This window comes from Zootoca vivipara, chromosome 3, assembly GCF_965207765.1.
Source record: "Zootoca vivipara chromosome 3, rZooViv2.hap1.1, whole genome shotgun sequence".
In the NCBI taxonomy this organism is placed as follows: domain Eukaryota; kingdom Metazoa; phylum Chordata; class Lepidosauria; order Squamata; family Lacertidae; genus Zootoca; species Zootoca vivipara.
In genome coordinates this window covers 48,514-76,480 of record NC_142586.1, presented here as the reverse complement: position 1 = coordinate 76,480, position 27,967 = coordinate 48,514, and the positions used below count along the sequence as shown (strand labels likewise).

The 27,967-nt window shown below is 45.4% G+C and overlaps 2 protein-coding genes across 5 annotated transcripts; both read left to right on the top strand.

Moving 5' to 3' along the window:
• The first annotated feature begins 30 nt into the window (after positions 1–30).
• LOC118082621 (cytochrome P450 2K4) lies at positions 31–11,536 on the top strand. 2 transcript variants are annotated; one of them, XR_015948802.1, is made up of 11 exons: positions 31–166; positions 349–564; positions 2,300–2,462; positions 3,149–3,298; positions 4,356–4,516; positions 5,654–5,827; positions 6,439–6,580; positions 7,042–7,226; positions 8,344–8,485; positions 10,010–10,667; positions 11,125–11,536. XR_015948802.1 is itself a non-coding variant. In XM_060272295.2 (10 exons), exons 2-10 carry the CDS (start codon positions 382–384, stop codon positions 10,195–10,197), a joined length of 1,488 nt encoding a protein of 495 aa, XP_060128278.1. In that variant the 5' UTR covers positions 31–166; positions 349–381; the 3' UTR covers positions 10,198–11,536. The 2 variants fall into 2 exon arrangements, 1 of the variants encoding a protein (XP_060128278.1); XM_060272295.2 differs by having other exon boundaries at positions 10,010–11,536.
• On the top strand, positions 90–27,818 carry LOC132591864 (cytochrome P450 2K1-like). 3 transcript variants are annotated; one of them, XM_060272296.2, is made up of 10 exons: positions 90–166; positions 14,079–14,294; positions 15,966–16,128; positions 16,553–16,702; positions 17,939–18,099; positions 18,808–18,981; positions 19,620–19,761; positions 20,284–20,468; positions 25,766–25,907; positions 27,044–27,818. In XM_060272296.2, exons 2-10 carry the CDS (start codon positions 14,112–14,114, stop codon positions 27,229–27,231), a joined length of 1,488 nt encoding a protein of 495 aa, XP_060128279.1. In that variant the 5' UTR covers positions 90–166; positions 14,079–14,111; the 3' UTR covers positions 27,232–27,818. The 3 variants fall into 3 exon arrangements, with proteins under 3 accessions (XP_060128279.1, XP_088521598.1, XP_088521599.1); XM_088665472.1 differs by lacking the exon at positions 90–166 and adding an exon at positions 13,409–13,525; XM_088665473.1 differs by lacking the exon at positions 90–166 and having other exon boundaries at positions 13,938–14,294; positions 26,636–27,818.
• The last annotated feature ends 149 nt before the right edge of the window (positions 27,819–27,967 follow it).

Here is a 27,967-nt window from a genome sequence, read left to right as displayed (position 1 = left end):
TTCAATAATTACACAAGAGGGTTTCATAACAGTCATCTGGGTCCCTTCCAACTCTCCAGTTCTTTTATTCTGTTCTAAACCTGACCGTTGGACCTCCCAAGAATTCAAAAGCGGTTGAACCTGCTGAACGATGTTTTCAATTCAGGAAGAAAACAACTCCACCCAAGTATGTATAAAGGGAAAGCTAAATCATCAAGCGTAGATTGCAATAATGTCGGGGGGGGGGGGAGTGAAGGCATTCCATTGAATGAAATGATTCACTAGAGACAGTTCCTAGTATGATAAATTTGCTGCTCATTTCAGGCGGCAGACATTGTCCTTGACCAAACTATGTTGTGACTTTCACAGTAATCGCTTCAGAAATTTGCTTACTGAAAAGAAATGGATTGGACTGCACAGATTCCAACATTGTTCCTGCTCATCCTTACGATTATATTCATTTTGAAATGGGGCAGTTTCTGGAATAGGAGCTCCAAAAATCTCCCACCAGGACCTACACCTTTACCACTTATCGGGAATCTCCACATGGTGGATCTGAAGAGACCTTACAGAACAATGTTAAAGGTAACGTTTCCTGTTCTTTCTGTGGATGTTTTTAGGCCAGGTAGATGTCAGTGTTCCATCTCATATCGGCATATATGCAAAAATGACAAAACTCTGTCAAGTATTGCTTATTCCTTTTTTTCTTCCTTTTTGTGTGTGATTGCTGAAACAAAAACAAAAAAATCCTTCCAGTAGCACCTTAGAGACCAACTAAGTTTGTCATTGGTATGAGCTTTCGTGTGCATGCACACTTCTTCAGATACACTGAAACAGAAGGGTCACCAGACCCTTATATATAGTGAGAGGGTGGGGAGGGGTATTACTCAGAAGTGTGGTGGGAATGGGTGATTGACTGATAGGTGTGGAAACCCATTGATGACTGTTAATAACTGCAATTGGTCTTACAGGAAAAAGCAAGGGGTGAGAATGGCTAATGATAGCTTTATCATGTATAATGAGATAAGAATTGTGATTGCTGTTATGGTTTAGGCTGATAGCTGATCTGTGCAGTGGAGGGACCGGGTCACTGGAGGAGAGGAATAGGAATGCTATAACCAGCCTGGGACATGGGTGGTGCTGTGGTCTAAACCACAGAGCCTAGGGTTTGCCAATCAGAAGGTTGGTGGTTCAAATCCCCACAACGGGGTCAGCTCCCGTTGCTCGGGCCCTGCTCCTGCCAACCTAGCAGTTCGAAAGCACGTCAAAGTGCAAGTAGAGAAATAGGTACCGCTCTGGCAGGAACGTAAATGGCGTTTCCATGCGCTGCTCTGTTTCGCCAGAAGCGGCTTAGTCATGCTAGCCACATGACCCGGAAAAACTGTCTGTGGACAAATGCCGGCTCCTTTGGCCAGTAAGGCGAGATGAGCGCCGCAACCCCAGAGTCATCCGCAACTGGACTTAACAAACAGGGGTCCCTTTACCTTTACCTTAACCAGCCTTATCTGCAAAAATTGGCTGCAAAATTATCAAACTTTTCAATGTGAAGCCAGCACTTCTAAATACACTCCTAAAATCCCCTCAAGTTTTCACAATCCTCTTACGTGAAACAAAACAAAGCATTTACCAGTATATTTAGCAGTATAAGTGTGCCCATGTCTGAAATTATGTTCTAATTGAGAATGTTCATCTCTTCACAACACCCACATTTTCCAGGATTCTTTGGGCAGGTGAATTTTTTTGCATTAGATTAAATCTAGATTAAGTTTCCAGGGTAATTTTAGCTAAAGGCAATATTGGAAAGCACTGGCTCTCCATGGGTGAAACAGAGGAGCCTAATTATGAGCAGCCAGAACTGATAGTTCACTTGGTTGAGCATGAGACTTTTAATCACAGGGTTGTGTGTTCGATCTCACGTTGAGCAAAAAGATTCCTGCATTTCAGGGGGTTGGACTAGATGATCCTTGTGGTCCCTTCCAACTCTACAATTCTATGATTCTAGCTTTCATTTTGTTAAGGAAGGAAAATTCACATCAGTTTTCAACTTTATCTGCTCACAGTTTCCTCCAGATAAACTAAAAGACCTGCAGAAATTGCCACCCTACTGCACTTTCTTCTTAACAATTTGATGTTACTCCTCTTCCTAAAGACACCCATGTGCTTAGACATTTAAAGTTGATAATTCAGTCACAAATATACCATGAAACCATGTAAATGAAATTTATTTCAGATCTGTGAGAGATTATGTATGTTTAGTTACCCTTTGCTTAGTCTTGGGGGATTTATCTGATGTTTCTCTCTTTTGGTCATTGAACTCCAGTTGTCAAAAGAACATGGCCCCATCTTCCACATCCAAATGGGATCCCAGAAAATAGTGGTGCTGACGGGGTATGAGACAGTCAAGGAGGCTCTGGTGAATCAGGCGGACGCATTTGCAGAGAGACCCATCATCCCAATTTTTGAGGATTTTGCAAGGGGCTTTGGTGAGGCCTTTCCTTCTGTTTGTGGAATTTAGTTATCATAGCAATATAGAATCTGTGCCAAAAAATTCATAAAACTGATTACAGTCGTACCTCGGGTTGCGAACACCTCGGGTTATGAACAACTCGGGTTACGAACTGCGCAAACCCGGAAGTATTTTCTCTGCGTGCGCAGAAGCGGCGCGCGTTATTTGCGCATGCGCAAAGCGCGGAAATAGCAAAAATAGCAAATGGCGGTTCGGGTTACGAACTTTTCGGGTTACGAACTGCGACCCGCAACGGATCGCGTTCATAACCCGAGGTACCACTGTATTAGTTTAAATTATAGCTTTGAGGCCAGCCTGCCAATTTTTCAATTGACCAGTGTAGCTGCAGCCATTTGAGGGATAATGTCAAATGTCTTCGTCACTGCCAGCAAAAGCGTAGTGTTGAGGGAATAGGAGAATCTGGTCATAAGATAATGTACGATTACATCTGAAGAGCCGTAAACTGGAGAACCCCCTGTCCAATTGTGTTCTGAGGGTACAACCCATAGGGATATTGCTGAAGTTCTGGAGAGTGTGTGTCTTATCAGAGACCGGATGAGGGACCAGCTGAGAGCGATGGTCAGTTCCACAGAAGAAGGGTCCGAGAAGCCAAAACATATTATCGTGACCATGGTAACTTGAAACTTGATCTCTTCTCTTTAGGTGTTCTTTTTTCACATGGTGAAAACTGGAAAGTGATGCGGCGGTTTGCACTAAGCACATTACGGGACTATGGCATGGGGAAAAGGTCCATAGAGGACAGAATTGTGGAAGAATGCAGTGTCCTGATTAAGAAATTTGAATCTTACCAAGGTGGGTTACAGAATATTGTGTTATATACATATTGCTAACTCTCAGAACTATAGTAACCAGGATTCCTGGTGAAGGAGTAACCAATCTGCAGTGTTCAGGTCAGTGTGAGATAATGCTGGCCTCTGTCCCTCTTTCCTTCCCTCCCTCCTCAGGTGTCCTCTCGCATCTCTCCCTCCCAAAGGCTTGCACAGCTGTTTGTTGCAGCAGCCCTGGCTACAAGCTCCCCAGGTGAATGGTGCCTTTGGGGCTGGCCAGGGGGTGCTGGTTGCCAGGAGCTGAGGTGGTTCAGCCAGTCCACCAGCCCTTGATGTTGGGAATGGACAGACCAGTGGGAGGCTGGGCAGGCAGGCACCACACTGACCTTTCTTGTGCTTGCTGTGTGCAAGGCCATGTCTGGGAGCTGAGTGTACAGTGCCAAAGGGGAGCCTTTGTGCCATGCAGGCCTGGTGGCACCCATTGCTGCCACTGCTGCCTCCCAAGATAAGTAAGGTGCTGGCTTCATGCTCACCTTCGTCCAGTCTCCGTCAGGCCGCTAAGGCTGGGGCATCCTCTTCCTAGGCCCTTGTGGGGCAGCCTGAGGAGGCAGCTCTCTTGGGGGCAGGGGGTGGCTCAGAGACCAGGGGTGGCTGTGGCTGCTCCCTAGAGGACTCCCAAGGAGAGGGGAGAGGAGAAGAGGCTGAGGGAACACTTCGTAACGGAGGGTGTTTGAAAAAGGGTGAGAGGCAGCTGGATCTGCCAAGGGGTGACATAACTGGCTCCTGAGGTTTGGAGTACATTTGCCCCACAGGGGAACCACAGGAAGATTGTAGCTGGACAAGGGAGTCATGGACTCAAAAAGCTTGGAGACTTCTGGGTAGGTATATACAGTACTGCAATAGCACCCATGGCTCTTTTCAGCATTTCTTAACTCAGATATCTCCAAGTACACCGGAACTTAGGATTAGTTTCTAAGATAAATGCACTCTATACATAGGTAGGCTGACGCTGGGAACTTAAGGTAGTGAAGAGCAATTATACTTGGTATTTTATCTGAACATTGTTTAATATTTATGTATAGGACAACCGTTTGAAACCACCACAATTATGAATGCCGCTGTTGCCAATATCATAGTGTCCATCCTACTAAACAAGCGATTTGAATACGAAGATTCCACATTTAGAAAACTTCTGAAGTTGGTCAATGAAAATGTCCGGCTTTTTGGAAGCCCCTCGGTCATGGTAATCTAAGCTTGTCAAATGGGAAAATAAATAAAGAAGGGCCCCAAACAAATTTATTTTTAAAAAAGCAAATGTAAAATTTCAAGACAATGTTCACCCCATTTATTATTTTCATTCATATAATTGGGTATTCTGCTTAAAATATAATAGTTAGATAACATAAAACATAATTGACTTTTTGTATAGTGATGCATGATCGGATGAAATTATATATAGTTGAAATATTTGCTTTTGTAATTTCATCTTTTTTAATAGTTTTAAAAAAAAATGAACAGGGCCCCATAACTATCATTTGGGGACTCTACTTTCTACATCCTTCTATTGGGAGAATGTCTGTCTATTCCTATGCCCCACTTCCTGACCTACTAGAGGACCCCTCCCCCTTATTCCAATGCCTGCTTTTCTTACTCAGGAGCCTTTGTTGTGCAAGCTTTTTTGAAAGTCTAAGTCAGGTGTGGGGAACCTTTGAACGTCCAGCAAGAATGGTTAATGGCCAGGGATAATACAAGCAACATTGGGGTAGGGCTAAAAATGCCCCACTGCCAAGAACCGATGCTAACATGAGGTGAGGTGAAGCAATTTGCCTCAGGTGGCAAATCCAACCGCTTCCCTGTCCCTGCCGTTGCCCTACTGCCAGCCACGTCTCAGTTTTGCCCATGCCAACATGGCTGCTGTTACAGTGCCCTCACCGCTAATATGACACAATTTGCTGCTGTATTGTGGCAACACTGTGGATGACACCATGGGTGCAGCGGCAGTGGTGAGGCTGGCTGCAACAATGGTTGGGGCAGGAGGGGGCCTGGATCTGTGGGGGGACAGCGTCAGGGGGGCATTTTGCCGTCCGTGGCTACTACTGGTTGACCTCTGTCCAGGGGCTTATCCAGATCTGAGCAAACTGCTAATCCACAAGTACAATGGGGCTTGATAACTACAACAGCACATAGGAAAATGGCCCTCCAGCCAGCTCTATTGCAGCCTTGGCCTCTAAGGGATATTTACTCAACGTTGCTCCGACCCGAATACATTATTGTTCTCTGTCATTGTGTATTCCTCTGTGGAAGATGAGCAAACATATTTGGGGTACCACCTGAGAATTGAGCACTGGGCTTTTCTCTTTGTCGTATTTTATTCTTACAGCTGTATAACATATTTCCTGCTCTTGGCTCACTTTTGGGAGCTCGTAAGACTATCCTTCACAACAGGGATGAGATGCATGCATTCATAAATGCCACCTTCATACAACACCTCAAAGATCTGGATGAAAACGACCAAAGGAGCTTTATTGATTCATTTCTTCTGAGGCAGCAAGAGGTAATGGAGTCTTTAAGCCCACCAAGAATATAATTTGATATTTTGAAAATATCCATGTGAGCTGATGTCTAATATACTCTGCACATTTATTTTTTATTTTTTGCTTTCTAAAGCTTTGGCTAATATCCGGAGTCTGTGACCTGATTGCTTGCAGGGCTGTTTTCCAGTGGGACGGCCACTTCTCTCAAAAGAAAAGGAAAGAACAACATTTGAGATACAGTGGTTCAGTTGGTTGGAACACATTGCTGCGTACGCCAAGGTTGCAGATTCGATCCCTGTACGGGACAGCTGCAGTCCTACATTGAGATGGTTGGAATAGATGATCCTCAGGGTCCCTTCCAACTCTATGATTCCTTGATTCCATGACTAGTCCAGCATGTCATGTTTCCCTCCCCACACCCCCGGTATTTCTTTTATACTACGCTCCTTTCTTCTGCCTGTGACATGCTTTCATGGATAAAAGAGATTTTAGTGTGCTGGGCGTGTATTGTTTTTCTACTCTTTCCATTCCAGTGAGTTCCCTCCCAGCCCTTGGTTGGCTACTTGGATATCTGCGCATGGAATTTGCTCATTCACCTGGTTATAGCCAGTTCTTTCTTTTTACACCCCAGGAGAAGGACAAGCCAAACGGATATTTCCACAATGAAAACCTAAAATCCGTTGTGGGTAACTTATTTGCTGCTGGCATGGAGACCACTTCTACCACGCTGCGCTGGGGACTGTTACTAATGATAAAATATCCTGAAATTCAGAGTGAGTTCTTGTCATTGGGTTGGCTCCCATTACTCTAGCTAGCATACAGTATCTTGATTCCAGTTGTACATAACTCTCTGGGGAGCCGGGGAGCTGGGCAGTGAGCCCCACAAATTTCAATGAGGGGGGCGACCCCCCTCAATATTCCACAACTGGGTGGGCCTTGTTGGGTCTAGTTTCACTGTGTGACATCACACATGTCAGCCCCCCCCCCCATGTGAGTATGCAAATTGTGAGTTTCTACTAAAATTCTCAGGTGAATAGCATCTTCCACAACTTTGCAATATGTTGTGAGATTGTGCTCATAGATCAGGCAGTCCCATTGCATAATTAGCTGTCAGTTACTCCAGGAAATCTGAAGATATGAGTTGATGGCAAACATATGCTTTTGAGTTTGCCATTGGGGGGGGGAGCCACCAATGAGTTTATTTTAACAAAAAAAAATCCTCCGCTGCCCCCAGATAAGGTCCAAGAAGAAATTGCAAAGGTTCTTGGATCTTCTCAACCAAGGATTGAGCACCGAACGAAAATGCCATATGTTGATGCAGTGATCCATGAGATCCAGAGATTTGCTGACATTATCCCAACCAACCTTCCCCATGCAACCACTGTGGATGTTACCCTCAAAGGCTACTTCATTCCAAAGGTAATCACTTTGATTAAACTGCATTGTTTGTTCAGCTGACTGCAATTGATTTCTTCATTAATTAGAACATTACACTTTAGGCTAACCCTGTCAACTTAGCAGTTCGAAAGCACGTCAAAGTGCAAGTAGATAAATAGGTACCACTACAGCGGGAAGGTAAACAGCATTTTCGTGTGCTGCTCTGGTTCGCCAGAAGCGGCTTTGTCATGCTGGCCACAAGACCTGGAAGCTGTACGCCGGCTCCCTCGGCCAATAATGTGAGATGAGCGCGCAACCCCAGAGTCAGTCACGACTGGACCTAATGGTTACCTTTACCTAGGAGCAGGCCCCACTGACCTCCTTGTAAAGTAGGGGGCCATTGCCCCCCTTGGGGCCCCAGTCTTACCTTCCAAGTCCCAGACTGCAGAATCCGGGACCGGCAGCCGTGTGACACCAGAAGTTTTGCTGATGTAACTTCCGGTGTCGTTTTGCCCTTCTATGGGCACAAAAAATGGCCGCTGCCGGCTTCGAAAGTTGCTTGTATGCATGTCAGGAAGTGCGATGACACAACTTCCGGTGTCGCTCCGCCCATCTGTGGGCACCAAAAATGGTCGCCGCCAACACCGGAAGTCGCGTCTATGCACTTCCGGACATGCGTGGATGCGACTTTTGAAGCTGGCGGTGGCCATTTTTGGTGCCCATAGAAGGGCAAATCAGAAAGAAAAAAATGGCCGCCGGCAGGAGAAAATAACGGAGAAAAACGGGAGACAAAGTGATACGGGGGACCACCGGGAAAAGGTAAGTAAAAACGGGGGTTTCCCTGGGAAAACGGGGTACTTGGCAGCTATGGCCCCAGTTGGTGCCCCAGTTTCCTAGTCTGGGCCTACTTGCTTCTGCCTTCCTTGCTGCATACAGGTCTTTATTGAGTCATCCCAGAAAAGTTGAGCAAGAAGCTCAGTCAACAATTCTCTCAGCCCAATGATGACTGTTTAAGGAGCTAATGGTATATAATCTCAGGATTATATTCCGAATCATTTCTTGCTTTTTAAAAGAAAAAAATACATTGAGGACTATACCATATCAAATTGCTTGATGGGCCATATCCATTTTTTAAATAACTCTTGCTTTTCCTATTCAGGGGACTCATATCTTGCCACTACTGACCTCCGTGCTGCATGATGAATCTCAGTGGGAAAAACCATACCAATTTTATCCTGAGCACTTTCTTGACTCGGAAGGAAAGTTCATGAAGAGAGATGCATTCCTGCCTTTCTCTGCAGGTAACGTATTTTGTGTCTATTTATACATATCCAATGAACAGGCCATCCTAAGTATATTAACATAAAATAAAACTTGGACAGAGGACCCAGTCCCAAACTTTGGAGTCCTTATATCTGTCATTTAGAACTGCAATAAGATACACAACAATATTCGTTTTCAGTAGGGCAACTTCTGGACCACTGGCCAAATGGGACTCTTCAAGGCTCTCTAACCCCCCTCAGAACTTCCCCCAGGCTGTGGCTTTCAGTGGACCTGCTCTGTGTTCCCCTTGTGTGCTTTTGCCTGGCTGGAATGTGCCATTGATCTAGGATAATGGCACCTGCTTGCTGTGGTGGAGAATGCATACAGGCTGTTTAGAGGATTAGGGTACAGAAAACTCTCAGACCATAGGCTGAAAAACATCCACTCACCTTGGTTTTCAGCCCTGTAGAATGCTTCTTGCTGGTAGTTCATCTTTTGCATTCCTCAGATGAAAATCTGGACATTTTTCACACCCACCCAACTCACCCTCCTAGGGTAATGCCACCCCTACACCAATGGGACTCAGCACACATACCCTTCACTGTCCTGAGAAAACCCCTTAGCCCCAATTTGATTTTATTCTTTTAGTAGATTTACAAAAGGGACACAGGTGGTGCTGTGGGTTAAACCACAGAGTCTAGGGCTTGCTGATCAGAAGGTCGGTGGTTCGAATCCCTGCAACGGGGTGAGCTCCCGTTGTTCGGTCCCAGCTCCTGCCCACCTAGCAGTTCGAAAGCACGTCAAAGTGCAAGTAGATAAATAGGTACCGCTCCGGCGGGAAGGTAAACGGCGTTTCTGTGCGCTGCTCTGGTTCGCCAGAAGCAGCTTTGTCATGCTGGCCACATGACCCGGAAGCTGTCTGCGGACAAACGCTGGCTCCCTCGGCCTATAGAGCGAGATGAGCGCCGCAACCCCAGAGTCGGACGCGACTGGACCTGATGGTCAGGGGCCCCTTTACCTTTACCTAGATTTACAAAAGGAAGAACACACACTTTTAGAAAGAGACAAGATTAGACATGGATGCACAAACATTTTAAAAAAAATAAATCCGGACTCCTTGTGCTCTGTTCCGCTCCCCATTTCGTCCCACTCAGGGCTGCTCTGCCTGCTGCCTCCCCCTCTGAGCCACTGCATCATTACGCTAGGCCTCGACAGCCACATCCTCTCCTCCAGCAGCTGCTGTGGAGGGGCAAGTGCTGGCTCATCCTTCTCCCCAAGCTCAGGAGCAGAGCCCCTGGCAAAATAGGGAAATGGGACATTCTGGCATCAAATCAGAAGCCAGGACGGCTTTCGTAATTGTGGGGATACCAGTGGAGAAGTGGGACACTTGGAGAGCATGCATTTGTTCAAGATGAGTATTCATTCTTGTTGCATTTTAGAATGGTATCATTATGAAATTTTAAACAGTAAGTGGTTTGATGCATTCCATTATAGATAAACCAATAAAATGTTATTAAGTAAGCAATAAAGCCAGTTTCAATCCTGCTTGGGCTTCCTTACAGGTCGGAGAGCATGTTTAGGTGAGACTCTTGCCAAAATGGAGCTCTTCCTCTTCTTCACAAGCCTCCTGCAGAGATTCACATTCCGGCTCCCTCCTGGAACATCTGAAGATGACCTGGATTTTACCCCTGCTGTTGGGTTCACAACACCACCCATGCCGCACCAACTCTGTGCTCTGCCACGTTCATAAGACGCAAAGTTCATGGCTTGGTAAGCCTCCCTGTGTGATCAATGCAAACCTTTTTTAAACACCCTTATTAACCATGGACATTTTGGTTCAGTAGACTTCCAGTCGGATTGGCCCATGATGTGTCACAAAACCTAAGTGTTACCCACTATGTTCTGCTCAATGTTTGTAGTAAATATGATTATGTGTTAATTGTAGTGCTTTATTTCAGCCTAGGAATTTAATTTTGAAAGTTCTTTGATTCTGTTCAGGGGAAAAATTACCTACTATAATCTGTATATTTTGTGCCAAGACACTTCATTCCTTGTGTATTTTACTGCTTCATCATGTGGTTCTAAGTGAAGGGCACTTTTAAAAACAAAGATTTAAGTGATGGCTGGTCAAAAAGGGGTAGTCAAATGCAGGTGCTTCTCCCCACTCTGATCAAGAGGCTCAGATTTTAACTGAGGGCCACAGGTATAGCAAGTCTACAGGTAACAAAATGTCTTTCCATGTGAAAAGAGCAATGATAAATTCCACTGGTTTTAAAATTCACATCAGGAATCTGATTAAGAACATTGTCCCCAGATTTATCTATATTCTGAGAGGCCTTCCAGTTTTTATATCCAGATCATATTTCCAAAAGTGGATAATTTTACATACATACATAGCGCCTTGCATTAGGATCAAGATGTTTGAAAGTTCAAACAACTCTTGAAACAATTAAGTCAGGTAGAAAGATATGGAATATATTAGCCAATAAAAATAAATTTCCTTCATTTTCAGATGCAAAACTTACTCTATGGAGAAATTCTACTTTAAATATTGGGGGTGGGGTGGGGTGGGGGTGAAAAACTGGATGGGCGAAACCACTATTTTGCTTTCTTTGAATAAGCTCTGATCAAGAGGCTCAGATTTTAACTGAGGGCCACAGGTATAGCAAGTCTACAGGTAACAAAATAGATTGTCTTTCCATGTGAAAAGAGCAATGATAAATTCCACTGGTTTTAAAAAACTACATCAGGAATCTTATTAAGAACATTAAAAACTTACTCTGTGGAGAAATCCTATTTTAAAAATTGGGTGGGGGAGTATGGAAAAACTGGATTGGAGATGCTGTGATCAAGATGTTTGAAAGTTCAAACAACACATGAAACAATTAAGCCAGGTAGAAAATATGGAATATACTGTATTGGCCAATAAAAATAAATTTCCTTCATTTTCAGATGCAAAACTTACTCTGTGGAGAAATTCTATTTTAACAATTGGGGGTGGGGGTATGGAAAATCTGGATGGGAGATGTTGTGATCACTAGGCCTGCACTATTTTGCTTTCCTTGAATAAAGGGTTAACTTCCCCAGCACTGGTGGTGTTTTTATTGCTGACCTACTCCTGACTCCAGCTCCTGCCAACTTACGAGAACTGAAGATCCCCACCTTCCCCCTGCCCTCTAAGCCCCACCCCCCCCAGCAGCCTACAGCTCCATCACCTTGCATCTCATGACTTTGCTGTCTTCATTTCTCTCCATATTCTGGGTGACCAGGGAGAAGGGAGCTGGTTGCAGCAGGAGGGGGAGACTCCCCGGATGAGGCAGGCTGCAGCATCTCTGTCTTCTGCCCCCTTCCTCTCCTGTCTAAACTGTTCTCCACAGCAGTTTCTTCCTGCTCATAAAACCCTGTTACCTCTTCAGCTTTCAACACCTCCTCCTCCCAGTCAGCTCCCTCTTCTCCCACTGACCACTCATCCCACCACCAGTCCCCTGGCTCGGAGCCTTCTCCCTCGGGGGGTCTCCCAGCTGCTGCCTCCCTTCACAGCTACCCACTTTGAGCTTTTTTTAAAAAAAAAAATCAAGTGGTGCATAAATGTTATAAAATAAATAGATAAGGTTGGACTCCATTTTGCAGTCTCTTGTCACATCTCTCCCGGCACTGTGATGTTGTGCACTCATGATGTCACATCTTGGGCGCAAGTTGGTGCTTCTGCTTCGGGCATAGAGATCAAGTGACAAAACTGGTTTCTTGTATTCACACATTAACAAATCCTTCAAATATCTCAAAGCATCATATTCCCAGTTAAATGTCCAACCGTGAGCAACAACTATACAAGCTGCAAAAATAGTTTTTTATACAAGCAACTTATCTGTGAAGCCCCCTCATTCGGAGCGAGTGGGCTCTTCAAATCCATGGTTTGCACTCCCTTACCAATTCCTGTCAGTGGGGAATCCAGGTCTCCCCACATCTGAAACAGTGTCCTCAGGTGTAGCCTTAAAGGGCAGACACAAACATGCACTCTAATATGAGGAAGTAGCAATCTTCACATATTACATTCAACAAATGTACAATCTGTGTATGCAAGTAGCTAAGTTGTGTTGTTGTTGTTGTTGTTTAGTCGTTTAGTCGTGTCCGACTCTTCGTGACCCCATGGACCATAGCATGCCAGGCACTCCTGTCTTCCACTGCCTCCCACAGTTTGGTCAGACTCATGTTGGTAGCTTCGAGAACGCTGTCCAACCAACTTGTCCTCTGTCGTCCCCTTCTCCTTGTGCCCTCAATCTTTCCCAGCATCAGGGTCTTTTCCAGGGAGTCTTCTCTTCTCATGCTAAGTTGTACACTCATACAATTATTCACAGTTATTCACTTTAAGAAGGCTGATTTCAAAAAGCTTAAGGGACTACTGGGTGAGGTCCTATGGTCAGAAACACTCAATAAGAAGGTCCAAATGCTGAAATTTCTACTAAAGTATTCCTCACTGGACTCTTAACAAATATATTCCTCCATGGGCCCACTAGAATTTCTGGGTACCAGTACCTGCTCTGATACCGTGGTAACCGCCTGGCAACAGCATGTGCTTAAAATGGTTGTAATCTGCCCTGGGACCTTATGGATCAAGAGCAACTATAAATAAAAGACATCATCATCAGCTAAACCACAATGTTGCACAAGCCAAGAGGAAGTGTATAACGCAAGTTTGTCTATGGAGCAAACAGTTCAAGAGATTGGGCCCACAGAAGAGGTCCATGCTGCAAAGTGCAGAAAATTGCATGCGCACGCACACACACACACCAAAATATTTGTGCAGTATTTCCCCAAGAACATCTCCCTATGTTGCCGGCACCGGTATATTAATTAACTAAATTAGCTACACACACATGCCAAATGCAGAATATTTGTAAAGAAGGAGTTCAGGAGATTCTGAGAGTGACTATCTGAAAGATTTCTCACTAGTTCAATATTTACGCAAGAGGGTTTCTTAATGCTTTTCTAAACCTGAACATTGGACCTTCTGAGAATTCAAAAGAGGTTGAAGCTCCTGAACGATGTTTTCATTTCAGGAAGAAAAGACCCCTGCTCAAGTAAGTAGAAAGGGCGCTGTACTCTAAACCACTGAGTCTCTTGGGCTTGCTGATTGGAAGGTGGGGGGTCGAATCCCTACAACTGGGTGAGCTCCTGTTGCTCTGTCCCAGCTCCTGCCAACTTAGCAGCTCAAAAGCATGCCAGTGCAAGTAGATAAATAGGTACCGCTGCAGAGGGAAGATAAACAGCATTTCTGTGCACTCTGGCACTCGTCACAGTCCTCCGTGTGCCAGTAGCGGCTTAGCCATGCTGACCACATGACCCAGAAAACTGTCTGTGGACAAACGCCAGCTCCCCCGGCCTGAAAGCGAGATGAGCGCCGCAACCCCATAGTCGCCTTTGACTGGATCTAACCACCCAGGGGTCCTTTACCGTACCTTTAAAGGGAAAGCTAAATCATCAAGCGTAGATTGCAATAATGTCGGGGGGGGGGAGTGAAGGCATTCCATTGAATGAAATGATTCACTAGAGACAGTTCCTAGTATGATAAATTTGCTGCTCATTTCAGGCGGCAGACATTGTCCTGACCCAACTATGTTGTGACTTTCACAGTAATCGCTTCAGAAATTTGCTTACTGAAAAGAAATGGATTGGACTGCACAGATTCCAACATTGTTCCTGCTCGTCCTTACGATTATATTCATTTTGAAATGGGGCAGTTTCTGGAATAGGAGCTCCAAAAATCTCCCACCAGGACCTACACCTTTACCACTTGTTGGGAATCTCCACATGATGGATCTGAAGAGACCCTACAGAACAATGTTAAAGGTAACGTTTTCTGTTCTTTCTGTGGATGTTTTTAGGCCAGGTAGATGTCAGTGTTCCATCTCATATATGCAAAAATGACAAAACTCTGTCAAGTATCGCTTACTCCTTTTTTTCTTCCTTTTTGTGTGTGATTGCTGTTATGGTTTAGGCTGATAGCTGATCTGTGCAGTGGAGGGACTGGGTCACTGGAGGAGGGAAATAGGAATGCCATAACCAGCCTGGGACGCGGGTGGCACTGTGGTCTAAACCACAGAGCTTAGGGCTTGCCGATCAGAAGGTTGGCAGTTCGAATCCCCGCGACAGGGTGAGCTCCCATTGCTCGGTCCCTGCTCCTGCCAACCTAGCAGTTCGAAAGCGCATCAAAGTGCAAGTAGATAAATAGGTACCACTCTGGCAGGAAGGTAGGTGGTGTTTCCGTGCGCTGCTCTGGTTCGCCAGTAGAGGCTTAGTCATGCTGGCCACATGACCCGGAAAAACTGTCTGTGGACAAACGCTGGCTCCCTCGGCCAGTAAAGCGGGCTTTCAGACTCAGTTCATCGGACCTGCCCACCTGTCCCTATATTTACGGCTTTTTCTTGACCTTGCTATGCCGTCGTGTGTCGCTTGTCATTGGAACAGGGGCATGGCAGGAATTTTCCCCACTTGGCTGATTGGCTGGTGCCATTGGTGTTTCACCTGCCACGTAGCAAATCATCACAACTTCTAAGGTTGCGGATAGGCTCTGGTTCTTGTTGATAGGGGTGGCAAGATTCCTAGCCATCCCCATGCATGGGTATTCCTTTAAGAAGGAATCCAGGACTCACGGTTGGTCTTCCCCGTGTGGAGTTGTGCCCTGAGCCTGAGTTCAGGGCTCATCTGGGTGGAGGCATGGCAGACACCTCTGCCTGCCTGTGCCCCAGGTGTTTACCCAAGGCTGACTTACGGTTGCTGCCCAGAGTCAGCGCTGCCTGCAGGGCTGCAGGTAGCTAGACAAACCAGAGCCTATGGAACCACTCACTTGATTTGTAATCAATAAAGTTGTGGCCTAAATTCTGCCAAAAACCAAACCAAAATTTGAGTCCTGTCTGAATTTATGTCTAGGCCTGGTTAAAAGGTCTCCACACGCAATTATGTTCTTATTGAAAATGTTCATCTCTTCACAACACCCACATTTTCCAGGATTCTTTGGGCAGGTGAATTTTTTTTGCATTAGATTAAATCTAGATTAAGTCTCCAGGGTAATTTTAGCTAAAGGCAATATTGGAAAGCACTGGCTCTCCACGGGTGAAACAGAGGAGCCTAATTATGAGCAGCCAGAACTGATAGTTCACTTGGTTGAGCATGAGACTTTTAATCAAAGGGTCGTGGGTTTGATCCCACGTTGGGCAAAAAGATTCCTGCATTTCAGGGGGTTGGACTAGATGATCCTTGTGGTCCCTTCCAACTCTACAATTCTATGATTCTAACTTTCGTTTTGTTGAGGAAGGAAAATTCATATCAGTTTTCAACTTTATCTGCTCACAGTTTCCTCCAAATAAAATAAAAGACCTGCAGAAATTGCCACCCTACTGCACTTTCTTCGTAACAGTTTGATTTTGAGATTATGTATGTTTTGTATGTATGTTTAGTTACCCTTTGCTTAGTCTTGGGGGATTTATCTGATGTTTCTCTCTTTTGGTCATTGAACTCCAGTTGTCCAAAGAACATGGCCCCATCTTCCACATCCAAATGGGATTCCAGAAAATAGTGGTGCTGACGGGGTATGAGACAGTCAAGGAGGCTCTGGTGAATCAGGCGGACGCATTTGCAGAGAGACCCATCATCCCAATTTTTGAGGATTTTTCAAGGGGTTTTGGTGAGGCCTTTCCTTCTCTTTGTGAAATTTAGTTATCATAGCAATATAGAATCTGTGCCAAAAAAAATCATAGAACTGATTATTATAGCTTTGAGGACAGCCTGCCAATTTTTCAATCGGCCAGTGTAGCTGCAGCCATTTGAGGGATAATGTCAAATGTCTTCGTCACTGCCAGCAAAAGAGAAGTGTGGGGGGAATAGGAGAATCTGGTCATAATATAATCTGAAGAGAACCCCCTGTCCAATCATGTTCTGAGGGTACAACCCATAGGGATATTGCTGAAGTTCTGGAGAGTGTGTGTCTTATCAGAGACCGGATGAGGGACCAGCTGAGAGCGATGGTCAGTTCCACAGAAGAAGGGTCCAAGAAGCCAAAGCATATTGTCATGGCCATGGTAACTTGAAACTTGATCTCTTCTCTTCAGGTGTTATTTTTTCACATGGTGAAAACTGGAAAGTGATGCGGCGGTTTGCACTAAGCACATTACGGGACTATGGCATGGGGAAGAGGTCCATAGAGGACAGAATTGTGGAAGAATGCAGTGTCCTGATTAAGAAATTTGAATCTTACCAAGGTGGGTTACAGAATATTGTGTTATATACATATTGCTAACTCTCAGAACTATAGTAACCAGGATTCCTGGTGAAGAAGTAACCAATCTGCAGTGTTCAGGTCAGTGTGAGATAATGCTGGCCTCTGTCCCTCTTTCCTTCCCTCCCTCCTCAGGTGCCCTCTCGCACCTCTGCCTCCCAAAGGCTTGCACAGCTGTTTGTTGCAGCAGCCCTGGCTACAAGCTCCCCAGGTGAACGGTGCCTTTGGGGCTGGCCAGGGGGTGCTGGTTGCCAGGAGCTGAGGTGGTTCAGCCAGTCCACCAGCCCTTGATGTTGGAAATGGACAGACAAGTGGGAGGCTGGGCAGGCAGGCACCACACTGACCTTTCTTGTGCTTGCTGTGTGCAAGGCCATGTCTGGGAGCTGAGTGTACAGTGCCAAAGGGGAGCCTTTGCGCCATGCAGGCCTGGTGGCACCCACTGCTGCCACTGCTGCCTCCCAAGGCAAGTAAGGTGCTGGCTTCACGATCACCTTTGTCCAGTTTCCCAACCTTGTGCCTACAGATGTTTTGAGACTACAGTTCCCATCATCCCTGACCACTGGTCCTGCTAGCTAGGGATCATGGGAGTTGTAGGCCAAAAACATCTGGAGGCACAAGGTTGGGAAACACTGGCCTAGAGGACTCCCAAGTGGAACCACAGGAAGAATGTAGCTGGACAAGGGAGTCATGGACTCAAAAAGGTTGCAGATCTCTGGTTAGGTACATTATGGTGCCAGTGTGGTGTAGTGGTTAAGAGCGGTAGACTCATAATCTGGGGAACCGGGTTCGTGTCTCCGCTCCTCCACATGCAGCTCCTTGTTGACCTTGGGCTAGCTAGTCACACTTCTTTGAAGTCTCTCAGCCCCACTCACCTCACAGAGTTTTTGTTGTGGGGGAGGAAGGGAAAGGAGAATGTTAGCCACTTTGAGACTCCTTAAAGGTAAAGGTAAAGGGACCCCTGACCATTAGGTCCAGTCGTGACCAACTCTGGGGTTGCGGCGCTCATCTCACATTATTGGCCGAAGGAGCCGGCATACAGCTTCCAGTAGTAATAAAATGGGATATCAAATCCAAACTCTTCTGCACTATATATTTCAATAGTTTCTAAGATAAATGTACTCTCTACTGTACATAGGTAGGCTGACACTGGGAACTTAAGGTAGTGAAGAGCAATTATACTTGTTATTTTATCTGAACATTGTTTAATATTTACGTATAGGACAACCATTTGAAACCACCACAATTATGAATGCTGCTGTTGCCAATATCATGGCGTCTATCCTACTAAACAAGCGATTTGAATACGAAGATTCCACATTTAGAAAACTTCTGGAGCTGTTCAATGAAAATATCCAGCTTTTTGGAAGCTCCTCTATCATGGTAATCTAAGTTTGTCAAATGGAAAAGAAATACTGTAGTTGGTTGTATTCACAGAAAACTCAATGTGTGTGCAATTCCATATTGTTTGGGATTCACTGCAAAAAATATTTTGAGAAATATGAGACACTTTCAGAACATTTTTTAAAAACAATCTTCCCCCCATTTATTATTTTCATTCATATAATTGGGTATTCTGCTTAATACATAATAGCTAGATAACTTAAACCATGATTGACTTTTTGTATATTGATGACCCTGGCAACTACTGGTCTAAGTATACAGCGTTGACCTCTGTCTAGGGCAGGCATCCCCAAACTTTGGCCCTCCAGATGTTTTGGACTACAATTCCCATCTTCCCCGACCACTGGTCCTGTTAGCTTGGGATCATGGGAGTTGTAGGCCAAAACATCTGCAGGGCCGCACTTTGGGGATGCCTGATCTAGGGGCTTGTCCACATCTCAACAAACTGCTAATCCACAAGTACAACGGGGCTTGATAACTACAACAGCACGTAGGAAAATGGCCCTCCAGCCAGCTCTATTGCAGCCTTGGCCTCTAAGGGATATTTACTCAACGTTACTCCAACCCGAATACATTATTGTTCTGTGTCATTGTGTATTCCTCTGTGGAAGATGAGCAAACATATTTGGGGTACCACCTGAGAATTGAGCACTGGGCTTTTCTCTTTGTCGTATTTTATTCTTACAGCTGTATAACATATTTCCTGCTCTTGGCTCACTTTTGGGCGCTCGTAAGACTATCCTTCACAACAGGGATGAGATATATGCCTTCGTAAAAGCCACCTTCATACAACACCTCAGAGATCTGGATGAAAACGACCAAAGGAGCTTTATTGATTCATTTCTTCTGAGACAGCAAGAGGTAATGGAGTCTTTTAAACCCACCAAGAATAAAACTTGATATTTTGAAAAGTTGAAATTTTCACATTTTAAAAATACATTTCCATGTGAGCTGGTGTCTAATATACTCTGCACATTTATTTTTTATTTTTGCTCTATAAAGCTTTGGCTAATATCTGGAGTCTGTGACCTGATTGCTTGCAAGGCTGTATGCAGTTGGAGGCCTGCTTCTCTCAAAAGAAAAGGAAAAAACAACCTGTGAGATACAGTAGCTCAGTTGGTTGTAAAACGTTGCTGCGTACGCCAAGGTTGCAGATTCAATCCCTGTTAGTGACAGCTGCAGTCCTACATTGAGATGGTTGGAATAGATGATCCTCAGGGTCCCTTCCAACTCTATGATTCCTTGATTCCATGACTAGTCCAGCATGTCATGTTTCCCTCCCCACACCCCCGGTATTTCTTTTATACTACGCTCCTTTCTTCTGCCTGTGACATGCTTTCATGGATAAAAGAGATTTTAGTGTGCTGGGCGTGTATTATTTTTCTACTCTTTCCATTCCAGTGAGTTCCCTCCCAGCCCTTGGTTGGCTACTTGGATATCTGCGCATGGAATTTGCTCATTCACCTGGTTATAGCCAGTTCTTTCTTTTTACACCCCAGGAGAAGGACAAGCCAAACGGATGTTTCCACAATGAGAACCTAAAAGCCGTTGTGGGTAACTTATTTGCTGCTGGCATGGAGACCACTTCTACCACGCTGCGCTGGGGACTGTTACTAATGATAAAATATCCTGAAATTCAGAGTGAGTTCTTGTCATTGGGTTGGCTCCCATTACTCTAGCTAGCATACAGTATCTTGATTCCAGTTGTACATAACTCTCTGGGGAGCTGGGGAGCTGGGCGGTGAGCCCCACAAATTTCAATGAGGGGGGAGGCCCCCCTCAATATTCCACAACTGGTGGCCTTGTTGGGCCTAGTTTCACTGTGTGACATCACACATGTCAGTCCCCCCCCCCAATGTTGGGTGTAACGGAGCACACATGTTTCTGACTTTTGCTTCCGGCATAACTATATGCAAATTGTGAATTTCTACTAAAATTCTCAGGTGAATAGCATCTTCCACAACTTTGCAATATGTTGTGAGATTGTGCTCATAGATCAGGCAGTCCCATTGCATAATTAGCTGTCAGTTACTCCAGGTAATCTGAAGATATGAGTTGATGGCAAACATATGCTTTTGAGTTTGCCATGGGGGGGGGGGGGGACATATAAAACCACCAATGAGTTTATTTTAACAAAAAAATATCCCCCTCCGCTGCCCCCAGATAAGGTCCAAGAAGAAATTGCAAAGGTTCTTGGATCTTCTCAACCAAGGATTGAGCACCGAACGAAAATGCCATATGTAGATGCAGTGATCCATGAGATCCAGAGATTTGCTGACATTGCCCCAACCAACCTGCCCCATGCAACCACTGTGGATGTTACCCTTAAAGGCTACTTCATTCCAAAGGTAATCACTTTTATTAAACTGCATTGTTTGTTCAGCTGACTGCGATTGATTTCTTCATTAATTAGGACATTACACTTTAGGCCAGTGATGGGCAACCTTTTGAGCTTGGTGTGTCAAAATTCGCCAAAAAACTGAGCATAACTCGGGTGGTGTGTCACTTTGAGAGAAAAACCATAATTTCACGATATTTAGGAATATCCTAGGAATATTTAGAATAAAAAGCAAAAAGGGGAGGGAAATATTTTTTAAAATTTTTTTTAAAAGGGGGACTCTGGACTCAGGCCTTCCTCCAACAGGTCTGCTGCTGGGGAGGTGGGCTCGGGTTGGGCCTGTGTCTCCTCGTGGCCCTCTTCAGCCTACCTCTCCCCTCACTCGGCTATGCTTGCGCGGCAGCGGGGCAACTTTTCTCTCTTCCTGGAATGGTGGCAAGGTGGCGGTTTTGGTAGCAGCGTGGTCGGGGTCGGGGTTTTTTTCCCTCCTCCAAGGGCCCCCTCCTCTTCCTTGAGTCGGGGGCGACGGGGACAGCAACGGAGCGAGCGGACCCCTGTTCCCCTTTGCCTTGTTTTTCCTTCTTTTTTCCTTCCTTTCTGCGGTGGCAGTGGCGGCAGCAGCAGGGCCAGGGCTTCCTTTTTCCTCCTCTGGCCTTTGGAGTGCCTTGAGGCCGGCCGTCAGGTTTGCGGGGTGGGGGTGGGGTCTAGCAGCTTCCCGGTTGCTGCACTGGTGGCCCCCAGTGTCTGGGCGGGGGCGGGGCGGGGGCTTGGGAGCCTGTCCTTCAGCTCCTGCAGCACTGGTCACTTTCAGGAGCTCCGTGACTCTGTGCCGACCGCCACCTTGCCTCGCCGGAAGTCCACAAGGCGACTTCCGGTCTGGCGCCATTGGAAATAGGCGAGGGAATCCTCGGGCTCCGAGGTTCCCAGCGCCCCAGGGGGGGGGGAGAGCCGCTTGAGCGAAGCGGCCCCCCGGAGAACCCCCGAATTGTGCTTTTCGGGGACGTGGACACCCAGCAGAGCTCCTTAGAGTCCCGCTCACTGCCCGGCAAGCCCCTTTTTGGGGGGCGACGTGAGCAGGCTGAGCGAAACGGAGCCTTGGGTTTATTCGCTCACTCTGAGGCGCAAAGCTCCGAGCCAGTGACAATGTGCGCCAGATGCCTCCAAAGAATTGATTTGGACTTGTGAGTAAATATTTTTAATTAATTTGGGAAAGAATTTGGACTTGGGAGGGGAATTCTAAAGATAACAGAGGTCGTTTCCCCCGCCCCACCGAGATACCAACATGCAATTACTGAGCCTGCAGCCATCATGCTGGAACGGGACTCTGAATTTATCTAAAAATTAAGTTGGACCCCTTCCCTGTGGTAGCAGAGCCAAGGGGAGGTGATTTATTTTCTTTGTGTGGATTCCTGCAAAAATTGGAACTGTCCATTAATGAGCTCTCCGGTAACCGGGTGACGGGAAACTGGAGGCTCCGACTAGCCACCATTAGGACTCGTCTCTGGCACAACAGCCTATGCGCCATATTGTAACTTGAGAAGACAATGGATACAGACAGTCAAAATAACTTAACGAGATGGGTGAGAACGGGATACAAAGTGTATGGGAAAAAGTTCAAGAAGTGCTGACGGGAGTAAAAGAATCCAAAAGACTTACAAAGTTATGGATTGAAACACAACATCAACTTCTCCCCACAGACAATTTTGAGACACAGGTTGAGATTATAGAAGACAAAAACATTAAAGTTTTAAAAGAGGAAGACCAAGAGGAGCATCAGATTTTGATTGAAGTGCAAGCTGTGAGAGAGGTTGCACAGGACATACGTTATAACCAAGGAGCTCCAATGTGCATGGAAGACCAGGAATCACTTCCCCCAGTGAGAGGAGAGCAGGTTCTTGGCAAAAAATAACCAAGCTGTGACAATGAACAAAGAGGTGGCCTGGATTCGGACCTCCTTAGTGAGAGAAGGGAGGCAAGAACCAGGCAAAGGACATGCTAAAGGGGGGGGGGACAAGAAAAAGGAAAAACTGGAGTGAGGCTGGCAGAAGGGCTGTTGGAGAGGGGGGGTGGGCTGGAGTGGTCGAGAGACGGAATGGGTTGATAGCTATTGTAATTAAAGGACGGATTAAATGGTTTGAAACTGGACTGTATATAGGAGCTGGTCGGGATATCCAGGGAAATGTCATCCGGGAGAAGGAGGGGGGATTTAGAAATTAAACTAGCTTAGAAGTGAGGTATTAGAATTGTCAGAATGGATAAGGTAGAATATTTTTAGTGAAAATTAATAGGCCAAAGGGAGTAATTAGAGGAAATAATTTGTCTATTATTTGGATTAAAGGATTTTATTCAAGTAATTATTTTAAGATTTAAATTGATAGTTTTGGAATTGTATAATTATGAAAATTGCTAAGATGGGATATAACTAGACTCGGGAAGGGAGGAACGGGGAAGTCGAAGTTATGACAGAGTTATTAATATAAGATTGGATTGTTGTTTTTTTGTTTTTTGTTTTTGATTCTATCTCTTTTTTTCTTTTTTCTTCTGGAATTTTTTCCAGTTTTTTGCTCTATTTTCCTTTTTCTTTTTTCTTTTTTTCCTTTTTCTTTTTCTATATGGTATTATGATGTGATGTGATGAAGTGAATGTAATTTCAAGTTGAAAAATCTCAATAAATTTTTTTTTTTTAAAGGGACTTCTGGTCTGCCGCCATCAGCCACCGGCGGGGTTTGTCTCGGTCTCCGAGACACCCACCGCTACCGAGGGGGGGGGAGTTGCGTGGGCGCCGCGACCTCCCGGAGAATCCTCAGATTGTGCGTTCTGAGGGCCTGGATACCCAGCGGGCTCCAAAAAGCCATGGAAACTGCCCGGAGAGCCCCCGTCGGAGCCTCCGAGAGCAGGCTGTACATGGCGGAGCCTTGGGACCATTGCTACCTCGGTAGTGGAAAGCTCCGAGCCGGAGACAGAGGAGCGGCAGATACCTTCTAATTAAGATTCGGACTGTGAGTAAGACAATACATTGTTTTTTAAAAAAGAAGAATTTGGACTTGGGAGGGGAATAAAAAACGGAGATCGTTCCCCCCCCCTACCCGGAAGGCTGTGCCACAACTAACTTGCCTGCAGCCGATCGAAGAGAAGGGGTGCGGATCCCCCTGGAAAATGGAACTTGTATCCCCCCTTAGAAGGCAGAACTAAGGGGGGGACATATGTTTTAGACTGCATTGGCAAATTTACTATTGGGATAAAGAACCCCCCCAAAAAAAAACCGGGGGCAGGAACCTAAAGCCATGACCAGCTGACAATATAAGGATTTATAAAGAGTAATCGTTGTGATTTTGTGATAACTTTTGGATTATATTTAAGTTGACTGACGGAATAAAGTGGAGAATTGGAAAATTTGGATTAAGAATTTGAATTATAAATGACAAACATGGTTGGAAACAAACAAAGGAACTAGCTTGGGCATTACAGCACCATCTCTGGCGGATCAAGTTACAATTCCCACGGGAACATAGAAGGACAAAGAAGGCTGCCAGCCAAAACAACCCTCTTAAAAATGGAGGAGGTCGAGTTGCAGTATATTCTAGACTTTATTAAAGAAATGACAGAGGAAATACGTTATGGCAAAGGAAATATTCAGACTTTAAAAGAAGACCAACAACAGACATACCCAATGGAAACTGTAGAATTGGAAGAAGAAGAAATCATTGAACAACAGACAGAAAATAAGGAGCAACGGACTGTGAAATCAATGCAACCTGTGAGAGAGGAAGCATTGACCACCTGCGTGACTTTGGATGCCAAGGAACAAGATGGACTCTGGGACCTGGTCCGCCCAGTGAGAGAGGGTGGCCAGATCTCAGAAGGAAACAAACAAGCTGAGGAGGGAGGAAAGAGTCTGGCCCTTGCCCCCCCCCAGTGAGAGTGAGGGGACGCAGGCCAGACAGAAGACTGGAAATAGGGGAAAGTGGAAATAAAGATGAGGGTGGGAGGCTGGTGGAAGAATTAAAACAACGGAAGGGGAAGAAGGAGGAATGGGGTGGTTTAGAATGGCTAAGAGTGGGTGTGGGGTGAAGAAGGAATATAAAGTAGATGAATGGATGGATTAAAAGGTTTGAAATCGGATAGTATGAAGACGCTGGCCGGGGAAAAGGGGAAACTGCTACCTGGGGAGGGAGGGGGTGGGATTTGAGGTTTGGCTAAAAGATTGGATAGAATCTGAATCAGGAAAAGATATATCTTTTTAGGGGAAAATTATAGGCTAAAGGAAATTATTAGAAATAGTTAAAAGCAATATAGTTTACAATTTAATAGAAATCATTGTGTGGGGTATAAAAAAGAAGTTGTGAACTTTGATATGGAATTGACCCGGGAGGGGAGGGACGGGGAAGTCGGGGACAAGATATTGTTAAAGATACTATCTTTTTTCCTTTTTCCTTTTTTTCTTTTTGTGCTTTTTCTTATGTTTTTCTTAATTTTTCTTTTCTAATTTTTTTAAGCTTTTGTAGCTTTGTGCTGTATTTTTTATTGTAAAAAACCTCAATAAATATAATTTTTTTTAAAAAAGGAAGTCCACAAGGCGCCCAGAAATGCATCGCCTGTGGCATTCCACCACCAGCCAGAAGTGAGATCTTGGCATGCGGCCTCGTGTCACTGAAAATGGCTATCCGTGTCAGTGCTGACATGCGTGTCATAGGTTCGCCATCACTGCATTAGGCTAACCCTGCCAACCTAGCAGTTCAAAAGCACGTCAAAGTGCAAGTAGATAAATAGGTACTGCTACAGCGGGAAGGTAAACGGTGTTTCCATGTGCTGCTCTGGTTCGCCAGAAGCGGCTTAGTCATGCTGGCCAAATGACCTGGAAGCTATACGCCGGCTCCCTCGGCCAATAAAGCAAGATGAGCGCCACAACCCCAGAGTCGGTCACGACTAGACCTAATGGTCAGGGGTTCCTTTCCCTTTACCTAGGAGGAGGCCCCACTGACCTCCTTGTAAAGTAGGGAGCCATTGCCCCTCTGGGGGCCCCAGTCGGTGCCCCAGTTTCCTAGTCTGGGCCTACTTGCTTCTGCCTTCCTTGCTGCATACAGGTCTTTATTGAGTCTTCCCAGAAAAGTTGGGCAAGAGGCTCAGTCAACAATTCTCTCAGCCCAATGATGACTGTTTAAGGAGCTAATGGTATATAATCTCTGGATTATATTCCGGATCATTTCTTGCTTTTTTAAAGGAAAAAATACATTGAGGACTATACCATAACAATTTGCTTGATGGGCCATATCCATTTTTTAAATAACTCTTGCTTTTCCTTTTCAGGGGACTCATATCTTGCCACTACTGACCTCCGTGCTGCATGATGAATCTCAGTGGGAAAAACCATACCAATTTTATCCTGAGCACTTTCTTGACTCGGAAGGAAAGTTCATAAAGAGAGATGCATTCCTGCCTTTCTCTGCAGGTAACGTATTTTGTGTCTATTTATACATATCCAATGAACAGGCCATCCTAAGTATATTAACATAAAATAAAACTTGGACAGAGGACCCAGTCCCAAACTTTGGAGTCCTTATATCTGTCATTTAGAACTGCAATAAGATACACAACAATATTCGTTTTCAGTAGGGCAACTTCTGGACCACTGGCCAAATGGGACTCTTCAAGGCTCTCTAACCCCCCTCAGAACTTCCCCCAGGCTGTGGCTTTCAGTGGACCTGCTCTGTGTTCCCCTTGTGTGTTTTTGCCTGGCTGGAATGTGCCATTGATCTAGGATAATGGCACCTGCTTGCTGTGGTGGAGAATGCATACAGGCTGTTTAGAGGATTAGGGTACAGAAAACAGGCTGAAAAACATCCACTCACCTTGGTTTTCAGCCCTGTAGAATGCTTCTTGCTGGTAGTTCATCTTTTGCATTCCTCAGATGAAAATCTGGACATTTTTCACACCCACCCAACTCACCCTCCTAGAGTAATGCCACCCCTACACCAATGGGACTCAGCACACATACCCTTCACTGTCCTGAGAAAACCCCTTAGCCCCAATTTGATTTTATTCTTTTAGTAGATTTACGAAAGGAAGAACACACACTTTTAGAAAGAGACAAGATTAGACATGGATGCACAAACATTTTTTAAAAAATAAATCCGGACTCCTTGTGCTCTGTTCCGCTCCCCATTTCGTCCCACTCAGGGCTGCTCTGCCTGCTGCCTCCCCCTCTGAGCCACTGCATCATTACGCTAGGCCTCGACAGCCACATCCTCTCCTCCAGCAGCTGCTGTGGAGGGGCAAGTGCTGGCTCATCCTTCTCCCCAAGCTCAGGAGCAGAGCCCCTGGCAAAATAGGGAAATGGGACATTCTGGCATCAAATCAGAAGCCAGGACGGCTTTCGTAATTGTGGGGATACCAGTGGAGAAGTGGGACACTTGGAGAGCATGCATTTGTTCAAGATGAGTATTCATTCTTGTTGCATTTTAGAATGGTATCATTATGAAATTTTAAACAGTAAGTGGTTTGATGCATTCCATTATAGATAAACCAATAAAATGTTATTAAGTAAGCAATAAAGCCAGTTTCAATCCTGCTTGGGCTTCCTTACAGGTCGGAGAGCATGTTTAGGTGAGACTCTTGCCAAAATGGAGCTCTTCCTCTTCTTTACAAGCCTCCTGCAGAGATTCACATTCCGGCTCCCTCCTGGAACATCTCAAGATGACCTGGACCTTACTCCTGCTGTTGGGTTCACAACACCACCCATGCCGCACCAACTCTGTGCTCTGCCACGTTCATAATGAAGGGAGGGGTCTGCCAATTGTATTATCGAGCTAAATCTGATCATATAGTTGCATTGTATAATTCTGATTGTGTAGCTTAGCCCCCCCCCCATATCCCTGGGATGTCTTGCTTAAAATGCTTTCTTCTTTGCCTCTCTCTGTGTGCCAAAGTGTAATGTAAGTGAGAAAGCTTCCTATCAAGGCCGAATAAGCTGACCTTGTCTGGAACACAGAAAGGTTTATCAGCGGATGAGCTTGACGCTGGAAGCTGCTATGCTTGACGCATAGTCTTACTCAAGGCTGAGTGAGGATGCTACCGGGGCAGCATGAGTCAGCATGTGTTTATGCACAGGACCGGACACGGATCTTCCTTATATGTACTTGTGACCCCCTTTGTGTTTATGAGAAGGACAAGATACGGATTTTCCTAATATGGATTTGTAACCTGTCACCCCCTTGCGTGCGCACATTTACAGAGGAGGGGGAAAGGAACCCAAGAAGTGTATAAGAAGCTTTGCAAATTTGTGTTTCTTTACTCTTGTCGTGAAACATGGATCACTGAGAGTCCCTTAAATTTAAGGATTAAATTCTTTCTCTGAATTCAACCGCCGGTGTCATTATTGACTGTCTCTGTCCTGCCTGGGCGCAACTAAAGGACCCTTGGAAGCTAATAAGGCTACAATAAGACGCAAAGTTCATGGCTTGGTAAGCCTCCCTGTGTGATCAATGCAAACCTTTTTTAAACACCCTTATT